This window comes from Epinephelus moara, chromosome 14 (genome assembly GCF_006386435.1).
Source record: "Epinephelus moara isolate mb chromosome 14, YSFRI_EMoa_1.0, whole genome shotgun sequence".
Classification (NCBI taxonomy): Eukaryota; Metazoa; Chordata; class Actinopteri; order Perciformes; family Serranidae; genus Epinephelus; species Epinephelus moara.
Window position 1 is genome coordinate 26,756,952 of NC_065519.1, and position 10,948 is coordinate 26,767,899.

General features: G+C 40.0%; 1 protein-coding gene across 2 annotated transcripts in view; it reads left to right on the forward strand.

Annotated features, from left to right (window-relative positions):
* The window catches only part of rock2a (rho-associated, coiled-coil containing protein kinase 2a), a 43,180-nt gene that overhangs the window by 17,145 nt on the left and 15,087 nt on the right, over positions 1 to 10,948 (forward strand). For both annotated transcript variants that reach the window (XM_050061272.1, XM_050061273.1), the window contains exons 2-15: positions 2,103 to 2,184; positions 2,293 to 2,393; positions 2,489 to 2,626; positions 2,853 to 3,113; positions 4,267 to 4,411; positions 4,591 to 4,729; positions 5,060 to 5,151; positions 5,371 to 5,530; positions 5,652 to 5,706; positions 8,420 to 8,508; positions 8,630 to 8,678; positions 9,126 to 9,261; positions 10,035 to 10,126; positions 10,574 to 10,820. In XM_050061272.1, the coding sequence (XP_049917229.1) occupies positions 2,103 to 2,184; positions 2,293 to 2,393; positions 2,489 to 2,626; positions 2,853 to 3,113; positions 4,267 to 4,411; positions 4,591 to 4,729; positions 5,060 to 5,151; positions 5,371 to 5,530; positions 5,652 to 5,706; positions 8,420 to 8,508; positions 8,630 to 8,678; positions 9,126 to 9,261; positions 10,035 to 10,126; positions 10,574 to 10,820 (1,786 nt within the window). The remainder of the gene's footprint in view (positions 1 to 2,102; positions 2,185 to 2,292; positions 2,394 to 2,488; positions 2,627 to 2,852; positions 3,114 to 4,266; positions 4,412 to 4,590; positions 4,730 to 5,059; positions 5,152 to 5,370; positions 5,531 to 5,651; positions 5,707 to 8,419; positions 8,509 to 8,629; positions 8,679 to 9,125; positions 9,262 to 10,034; positions 10,127 to 10,573; positions 10,821 to 10,948) is intronic.

Below are 10,948 nucleotides of genomic sequence, written 5' to 3' on the forward strand. Positions count from 1 at the left end.
TATATATATGTATATATGTATATATATATATATATATATATATATATATATATATATATATATAGGTATATGACAGAATAAATGAGACTCGCACTAAACTGCACGAGTTGTGTCAGAGTTTGTGTATGGATTTTTTTATATAGTTTTGCTGTTGTGAAAGTGGTTCCCAATCAGTCAATAAACTACTATGTTTGTAGTATGTGTATGTACTAACTTGAGCTAACTCTACTGGGAGATTCACACATACCATGCTATAACATCATCATCTTCTTCAAGTTCATGTCTCTTGTGTTCATCGAGGATTTCAATAAAATATGTCTTGGACTTATTCAGTAATGAATTCACAATATTATTTGTTACTGAGTTCATTTATTTTTTCTCAGTTATTCTTTGACTACATTATGTCTACTGTGGGGTGCCACAATATGATACCTGAGATCCTAATGCAAATACTGGCATCAGGAAAAGATGCGATGAGATAAGATAAGATAATCCTGTATTCATCCCACAGCGGGGAAATTTGCATATTGGCAAATAGTTACCTTTAAAATGCAGGTGGACCGAGAATTTGCTGTATTGGATAGTTGGTATAGTTGAACAGTTTTCCTGAAGTATATTTTATCTTCTTAAAGTGGACAGATCATATGTAAACTAACAGGCTTGAATGAAATTAACCCTTTATTACAGACTTGATTTACACACATACAACTCTTTATTATAGTCACTATAATCACAAATGTTTAGCTCAGATATAGAAAGCGTTCTTTTGCTATTCAGGGAATTATTTCACAAGCTGATGTGTTGATTAATAACGTCATGCTGTCATGTTTCTTGGCAATTTCTTGTGTTAAACATGTGGGAAGTTCTTTGAGAGCTATGAGTGTGGTTTTTAATGCAGTGGCTACACACAGTGCGGAGGTGACTTCATCTTCCTGAGACAGACTGCTTTCAAACGGTCACAGAAACAGTGTTCATCGTTTGTCAGCAGATGAATCTCACTTGACATTGACATAATCAAGTAGGTTGCTTCTGATGAAGAAATGAGTCATCCTGCTTCTGTCTGTCTGTCTGTCTGTCTGTCTGTCTGTCTCTGTCTCTCTCTGTCTCTGTCTCTCCCTCTCTCTCTCTCTTGAGGAACAAAGCCATTAGTTAAAACAATTTCCTTTGCGTGTAGTTGCTGTTTATGTATTCAGTCCGTCAAGTTGATCACTGTTGAATGAAACGCTGGGGCAGTGCTGTTTGTTTTATTCAGACTCACTGGGTCTGGCAGTGATGTGTAACTGTTATTGTTCTGTGCAGTGGTGAGAAAATATACAGAAAATAAACTCTCCTTAGAAATGCATTCAGTCTTGAGTCATGTTAAGTTTGACTGTAGGCCTGCTGCTGTTTGAGGCCCTGTCAGTGCTGCACTCCACTGCCTTTATTGGGTAGAATATGTGTGTGCCAGTTGGTTTTGCTTCGTGTTTTGCTCAGTGTTGTGGTCATGAAGCGTCAAAGTCAAGTATGACACAGAGGGCATGACACATTTCCTCCGTAGCTGGGTGATCAGATGTCATCAGATGTTCACGATGCAGAATTATTAATACATTTTGTCCAGGATTTAGACTAAATGATTGGAATCTAACAGTAAATATTTTTGACAATTACACCATCTCATACAGCCCCTCTTGTGTGTAAATGAATGCAGATGAATGGAAGAAACACCTCATGGTTTGTCACCGAGAAGTTGTCGTGTTTTAATTGCAACACAATGACTTGCAGTATGACGTAATCTTTTACGATCAACACACTCGTCTATGCCAAGAATGTGTTGTAACTTGTGTTTACCGTGTACTTGGAAAAAGCAAAAAGAGCAGCTGGGGTGATAACACACAATCTGAACTAATGTTTTTCCTCTTAGTGCAGCACGACATAGTTTCACTCTTTATGTGATGTCACTCAGAGGTGAAAGATGGACACACAAGGTCCTGCTTCAAACTGTTAATTGTCCAATATATACAGTACATGCGTGATAGTGATGTGACCCATTCTAACTGCTTCATCAGTGTCGTTTCTGTCAGTCATTACAGTTGGTTAATGGTTCTCTCTCTTTCTCTGTGTAGGACTCCATCAATGCCTTGGTCTTAGACTTGGACTACCCTGCACTACGCAAGAACAAAAACATCGAAACCTTCTTAAACAGATGTAAGTAGTGTTTGTGTGCCAGTGAGGATGTGGGAGCGGAAGATGATAGATATCTGTTACTAAATTCACAACATTATTAACGGGATTCTTAACTCTCTTCATACTCAGATGAGAAAGTCATAGGACAGACTCGAGACCTCCAGATGAAGTCTGAAGACTTTGACAGAGTTAAAGTCATTGGTCGAGGGGCATTCGGTGAAGTCCAGCTAGTGAGTATTGGTTTTCATTTTCAGCTGTCACTGACAAGGCTTCTGTTGAGTGATAAAATCTTAACTCTGATTAACTGGGTTTCACCGTCATTCAGGTCCGACATAAAGCCTCTCAGAAGGTCTACGCCATGAAACTATTGAGCAAGTTTGAGATGCTCAAGCGCTCTGACTCAGCTTTCTTCTGGGAAGAGAGGGACATCATGGCCTTTGCCAACAGTCCCTGGGTTGTACAGGTATGACTATTATTTACTACTCAGCTTCTCATTATTTTTTCTAGTGCTTTTACAGTTATATTTTCATACCGATTGTTACATTTTACAGGACATCCTTTATGTTCATTTATTATTCAAATAACGTAGCAATCTCACAAAAATCCATACAGCTATGGCAAATAAATTGGTGCTAATTGTCATACTATAGCCACCTTCAGTAATCAGAGCTTGTTTTTGGGTCCTTCAGTTGTGCTGTGCCTTCCAAGATGAGCACTACCTCTACATGGTGATGGAGTACATGCCGGGAGGTGACCTGGTCAACCTCACCAGCACCTACGACGTGCCGGAGAAATGGGCCAAGTTCTACACAGCAGAGGTGGTGATGGCCCTGGATGCCATCCACTCCATGGGCTTCATCCATCGGGACGTCAAGCCGGACAACATGCTGCTGGACAGACACGGACACCTCAAACTAGCCGACTTTGGCACATGCATGAAGATGGATTCTGTGAGTTGTATCCCAGCATTGAAATTCAGTACAGCTGCATGCTGTGTTTCTGAGAAGTTGCTCTGCCACCAGTTTGTTTCTTTTACTGTGACATGAATACATTTTTACCTCATATTACAGGCAAGGAATGCAGATAACACAGTGCTGTTGAGCTGCGATCACAAGTTTATAGACATTGGCTGGTCCCATAAATCTATTGAACTGTTAGTACATGATAATGCTGCTTGATGGTGAACTGTGATGATAGGTTCTTGAATTCTCATCCTGTGTGTATCAAACTTGTTGAAGTTCTCCATATAAAATGTGCCATATATGGCATGAGTAACAGGAGTCAACAAGAGTCAGGGCCCGAAATTTATTTCAAGAACAAAAATTGTCTAAGAACTTAAATCAGCCCTCATAGTATTCAGTTGTACATTTGAGATTTTGGACTGAAGGGTTTCTCAGTTAGAGAGCAGGCTGTGTTTTCTCCTGACACATCTCATAAACTGGTACTTTTAGATTTATATGTATCTATTGTCTTTAAGGAACAATAAACCCCAAATTAAAAACACATATTTTTCCTCCCACCTGTTACGCTGTTTATCTGATTGGTTGGTGTGAGTTGCTGAGTGTTGGAGATACTGGCTGTGGAGATGTCTGCCTACTCTTGAATATAATGAAACTAGATGGGCACACACAGAGGCGTCCCCGTGATAAAAATAAACAAATCGCCCACTGCGTGCATCTACTCATAGACGAGAGGCTTGTGTTAGTGCTAGAACCATGTAAACATTAGCTTGTTCAGTGGTGCTAGGTGAGCTAGCAGTAGATCCATGCCTTCTTGTGCATGGTGATATCATTGGCAGTTGTAGTTCAGTAGAAAGAAAATAGTTCCTACATGAAACTGCTCACAACAAGGTCTGTGGATTATCTTGAGTAACTGGGTCATGATTTCTAGAAAGAGACATTGCTGTTGAGTTTTCCAGATTTTGTTTTTGGACCTGCCATCTAGTTCCATTATATTGGAGAGAAGGCAGACATCTCTACAGCTGATACTTTCAACGCTTAGCAACTCACACCAAAACAGAAAAACATATCAAGGGTTATTATATCGAAACATACAGTACTTGTAAGATTTTGAAGAATATTGCTTCCTGGATTTGTGTTGCAGACTGGCATGGTGCACTGTGATACAGCTGTCGGGACTCCAGACTACATCTCTCCGGAGGTGCTGAAATCCCAGGGGGGAGATGGGTATTATGGGAGAGAGTGTGACTGGTGGTCTGTAGGGGTCTTCATCTTCGAGATGCTTGTCGGTCAGTAAATTTAACGGAATTTTACAAAACCAGAGTCAGTATGTTTGCATTTTAAGGGATGGTAATTCTAGGCTTGCACTTATAATGTCATGTTACAATCATCTCAGTATGTTAAACAACCGTCTATTCCAATATTCCAGTGCAGTTTATTGTAGCTAACTTGTTGTAATTGCTGTTAGGTGACACGCCATTCTACGCCGACTCTCTGGTGGGAACCTACAGTAAGATCATGGACCACAAAAACTCCCTCAACTTCCCCGATGATGTGGAGATCTCCAAAGATGCCAGGAATATCATCTGTGCCTTCCTGACTGACAGGTAGAAAGAGATACAGTCTCTCACATTTTGAAGGTGTTGATGGCGGTGACGCCAGCAGGGAGCACGGGGTTACTTTTCATCTAGAGCGATACTCAGACATTACATAACATGTTGATGCTGTACACAGCAAACATATGTATAGCTCCGGTTTAGTTTGTGGTGCTTTAGGCCAAAGGAAATTAAGTGTATTTTGCTCTGGCTTTAATTTGTTCACTTCTAAAGACTCTCAGAAAAGAATATGTATCATATGGTCATGTTTGCCTTTTGCTACAGAGCACAAAGGTACATTTAGACATCGCTCTACAACTCATTCACTCTCTTTGTTTTGAGGGAGGTGCGATTGGGCAGAAATGGCGTGGAGGAAATCAAGCGGCACCCTTTCTTCAAGAACGACCAGTGGACCTTCGACACCATCAGAGACTGTTAGTATCACCACAGCTCATCAAGCAGCTTCACCTGAGCAAATCAGACAAAACTTTAACCTCACTCAAAGTCAGAACTAGAATTATTTACAACAGCTGCTGTATCGGAGTACAAGACGAATGATTTATTAGTCTGAAACTCAGAGTTTTGTTTACACAGGACTTCCTTTTTCCAGCAATTCACACTTGCTTTTCCCTCCTCTCTCTCTCTCTCCTCAGCGGTTGCCCCTGTGGTCCCAGAGCTGAGCAGTGACATAGACACCAGTAACTTTGATGAGATTGAAGACGACAAAGGCGATGTAGAAACTTTCCCCACACCTAAAGCCTTTGTTGGAAACCAGTTACCCTTTGTTGGTTTCACTTACTTCAAAGAAGACCAGTAAGTCATCTGGGTTTTTTTTTAGCCGTATTGTGTAATTTCAGGGACCTCAGCACTCAGAGAGATTTGTTCTTGGCTGTGATCTTGACTTAGTGTTGATTTGTCCGTTGCCTCTCTTCAGGTTACTAAACGCTTCCAACAATATCTCGGTGGCTCACGATAATTCGAAAGGAGAGGTGGGTTCTTTCACGTCCACGCACAGCAACTGCACCTTGAGCAACTCCAGTAACATCATCTGTCCCAAGCTTCTCAGGAAATGAATAAGCCAGATGTCAGTTTACATGACCACACAGGCCTGTTGACATTGTGATCAATCCAGCTTCACACCATAAGAGGTTAAGGATTAGGATGGAAATGAGTCAGAAAAGGATTTATATTTCTAAACCCATGATTTATTTGTACTTTGTTGGAATTTCAGTGTTCTTAGTCACACAGAAATACTTAAGCAGCTATTAGTGTTAGTGGTTGACTTAAAAGCTAATCTCTTATTGACTTCAGTCCTGACTGAGCAGTCTAATCAATGAACTACCACTTTGGAAGAACACAAAGGCCCATGTTTTATTTTCAATTTAACATCCCTTGTCGATACACTGTCACTGCAAAACTGGCTTTGTTAATAATATGATGTATGGGACTCAAACATTTTAATTCACTCTCAAAGTTTTCAGCTTTATAAGATTAGCAAAAAATATTCTATTCTTCAGTGTATAATCACCTAAAAAATTCGAATTTTTGTGTTTTTGTTACCTTAGAATGAGACGTTAATATCTATAGAGGGACATCATCCACAGTCTGCCATGTTGCACCGCTGTGTTTCTACAGTAGCCCAGAACGGACAAACCAAACACTGGCCCTAGAAAGGGCCATTTAATATTCATGTTTTTGTGGCAGCCCCTCTGCACTGAGCAGTGTCGTAAAAACACTAATTTTTTTTAATGTGAAACTGCTTCTTTTAGTGGTTTAACTGGCTCACTTCGTCAGTTTGTTTTAAAGAGGGCGAGACCTCTGCGGATAATTCGACTCCCACTAAAAATTACAGTGTAAATATCAATATTATATCGATTCTTTGGACAACAATACTATATTCGCAGATATTACGAATTCTGCCACAATGCAATTTCTATTTGATGGGATTTAAGGGCCTGCCATCGATATGAGATGATATTATATGCCCATTTAACACAATCTGTTACGGAAGACGCTGCCACCCATTTTTTTGTGCTTTTGGCCATAAAAGATAAAAACAATACATAAATAATGTAAATAATTGTAACCACTTAAGTATAGTAAAGTTTACTTTAAACTGACTCCACTAACACAAAAAACAGTACATGGAATAAGTTAATCTTCAGGGCCTTTCTAGAAGAAATCTTTTCATTTAAACCCAAACCCAATCTGTTTCATAAAACTTCAGGACTATCTGGCTTAAAGCCTTGAAGGCAAACTTTTCCAAACAGCCATGAAACAACAGCATTTAACAAAAGTATCAAATTCAGCTCAGTAATAACTGTCAAGGTTCATGGACAAAACAATTGTTTGTTTTTTTTCTAGTCACCCATGATTAGCTTAAGCATGTTTACATTGCATAAATTAGCCTAGCAGCTAGCAGACTTTCCCCCTCTACTCATAGCTTAACAGATTACATGTAAAGTTATTATTTTTCTGACTCACCATTTGTTATAGTCACTGCATCTCCCAACAGAACAGTTCGGTTGAATTTCAGCCTGCATGCATGTTTATTCAGCCAAACATTGAAGAAACAGCAGCTAATGTGGGTGTAGTGAGAAGTTAGCGGAGATGGCCATCCAGACAGGTAACCTTACGTCATGTTGTATCTCGTAACGGCGCTGTTTATATATACCATGTGCTCTGTCCATTGACTTGTATAGTCTCCAAAATATTTTCTCACTGCTGATTTAATCCAGAGTAAATAACATTATCCATTATATTAGACTTTCAAAAAAAAAGCATATCCTAAAGATGATGAAATGGATGAATGTTTTCACTTTGCATCGATGACATTGGATTCTTGATCATTTAATTGACATATCAATCCAGATCGATGGATCGTTACATCCCCACTAAAAAACTCCTGAACAATGAACACTGTCGGGATTCTAACTTGAAGTTTCAGCTGGTTACAATCTGCAGTCCTCACTGCTAGATGCCACTAAATCCTACACACTGTTCTTTTAATGGTTTTCATCTGTAATGTCTAGAAACCTTTCATCGTGAGAAGTTTAAAAGAGCTTGTATTTCTTGTTCAAGTCAAAACCTAAAATCTGGTATAATAACCTTTGGCTAGATGACTTTGTACATAACAATGTAAAGAGCCGCTTGTAGTGAGGAACGCAGAGAGTTATATCCCAATTCTGATGTACTCCTCAGCTGCATGGAGCACTTAAGCCTCCTTTAGCTCATTGTTTTGGTTTCTCAGTCGTAACTTCTTTGGTTCAGTCTCACAACTCTCATCAGTGGCATAAAAAACTCTGAGGACTCACTTTACGCAACCTAAACATAAACTAGCTGGTGAACATAACAACAAAAGAGCCAGATCTTTCACTCAGGGGTGGAGACTGAAACAGAGTTAAAAAAAGAGTAAACAGTGGACTTATATTTGTGTGTGTGTGTAAATTAATTACTGTTTACTAACAAGTTCACCATAGCAACTGAAAAGGTGATGGTACATCAGTGCTGTGTTTACGGCTTGTTGTGCTTCCCCCAGGTGGCCAAAATTTTGAGTTGATGCTGGTTTAAAGGTCACACAGCCCTGAGAGTGTCAGTTATGTTAATTGCTTCATTGTGTAACACACAGTTAAGTCACAGAAAAGATGGATGACATGCAGTAAAAGTTGAAAACAGCTCTTAAACTTTTGTTTCTCTCTACAGTCAGCAGCACTGCAGAAGAAATTGCGCCACCTGGAGGTGCAGCTGAATAATGAGAAGCAGGTCAGAAGTGATCTGGAACAAAAACACAGGTACAGGAGCTGTACTAACGTTACTTGACAGTAGTAGCTTTTCTTCATGTTGCACCACTGGCTGACACAGTGAGCACAGTGAACAGCAGCGTGTAAACGATGTCTTGTTTTCTTTTTGCAGAGCTGCCACCAGCCGTCTAGACAAAATCTCCAAAGAACTTGAGGAAGAGGTAAGATAATCCTCCTAAAACAACAGTGCAGACACAGTCAGACACCTGTTAGTGTTGGAGATCACTTGCATATTTTTGGCTCTGTCCTACTTTTGATATTTGCCGGTGCAATGACCCGGTTTCCCCTCTGGGATTGCAACAGCTCCATCTATTTCACCCATTTTTATGGCCTTTCCTAAAAGCTGTATTTAAGTCAGAGCAATGATTTCTCACTTTTCACTTGACCATGTTTCAGATGAATGCCAATGTGTCGCATCCCGTGAGGTTCAGCCGGAGCGCTTGTTGAATTCTAATGACCGCATTAAAATGTCTATTGGGATCAGATTTGTGTCGAGCCCCGATTGGATTCCCAGGAATCATTTCCCATAAAGCCAGTTATGGAATCACAGCACCGTGGAAACAGCCCTATCAGACGTGTTGAACAAAGTGTTTAATGATTGATTCTAGGTGAGCAGCAGAAAGAATCTGGAGTCGAGTCTGAGGCAGCTAGAGAGGGAGAAAGCGCTGCTGCAGCACAAGAGCCTGGAGAGCCACCGCAAGGCCGAGAGCGAGGCTGACAGGAAGCGCTGCCTGGAGAACGAAGGTGACATGAGACATCCCACACATATTGTAGATTCTGTATATTCATGACAAGATACATTAATCTGAAGTGATCAGATTTCTTCTTATATGAGCCCTTTCATCTACTTTGTTGCATTATTAGATTATATTAAGACAAGAAGATGCTAATATTCATTAGCCTGTTGTATGATAAAACAGTTTTGTTTCACCTGCAGAGTGAGACACTGCAAAAGTTTGTTTAATAAATGGCAGCTGATATGATGTGTAATGAAGTGTGTTCACAATTTTCAGAAACTATCAAGTCAACACAAAACCCCCAAATGATCCTAGAGGTTTAATACGGTTAATATGAACTGACAGCTTCCTCTATGAATTTACTAAATCCCTCTTGTTAAGCTTTTAATTTGAATTAGAAGAGTTTTAATGGAAGTTTACAGACTGATATAATGTGGACATTACTGCCATCACCTGGTCAAATAGACTTCTTAAGCAGTGTGGAAACATGCTCACCAGAGGAGCACAAGTCTGCAGGCCCACTCTTACTTTGCTCTACAGTTAACTTGTCCTTCCTTTGTGGATACTGTATAATATGCACAATAATACTCATCACAGTTTGATGTAAATGTCCAACTCCTCATTCATTTAAAAATTAAACAAAGGATTAATACTTGAATATTGTAGTAATACAGTATATATAAGAAGCTTGGTGCATTGAGGATCAACTGTTATCAAATTCTGAAGAAGAAGAAGAGAATTATCATGAAAAATTGGACTGTGTTCTTGTGTGTTGTGCAGTCAACAGCCTTCGAGACCAGCTGGATGACATGAAGAGGAGAAACCAGAATTCCCACATTTCAAATGAGAAGAACATTCACCTGCAGAAACAGGTCAGTCACTGAATGTCTAAAAAGCCACCAACTGTTCTGCTATTCAGATGCTCTATCTCATGATGTTAACGAAAGTGAAAAATAATTTGTGTATCTGCCCTGTAATTCAGTTCCGTTCCAAAATTTAATGTTTGGCCCAAACATCTTCCTTGGCCCACCCTTCCCTAGTTTGATTAAAATTAGGCCAGTAGTTTTCCCGTAATCCTACTGACAAACAGAAACAAACAACCAAACCCACATATCTTTCAACAAGGAGTACGAAACTGTGCATTATAAACAGCACTGAGCCTGTTTGTCTTTTTTCCAGTGAAGTGTTTGCAAGGAAAGTTGGTCTGTAACAGGACTCAGGACATACTGTTACTCTTAAATGGAAAAGAGATGAGTAACCAGTAATAAAAACTGATCTGACTGATCTTCAGACATTTTTTCCATTGTTGTCTCCATCAGCTGGAGGAAGCCAACACATTGCTGCGGGCAGAGTCTGAGGCGGCGACGAGGCTCCGCAAAGCCCAGACGGACAACAGCAAGCAGCTGCAGCAGCTGGAGGCCAACGCGCGCGAGCTGCAGGACAAATGCTGCCTGCTGGAGCGCAGCAAGCTGAGCCTGGAGAAGGAATGCATCAGCCTGCAGGCCGCACTGGAGACAGAGAGGAGGGAGCACAGCCAGGGCTCAGAGACCATCAGCGACCTGATGGGTGGGTGAAACACACAGGATTCAGAACAAATTAAGAAAGGACTATTAGTTTGATTATTGTGTGTATATGTGTATATATATATATATATATATATATATATATATATATATATATATATATATATATAT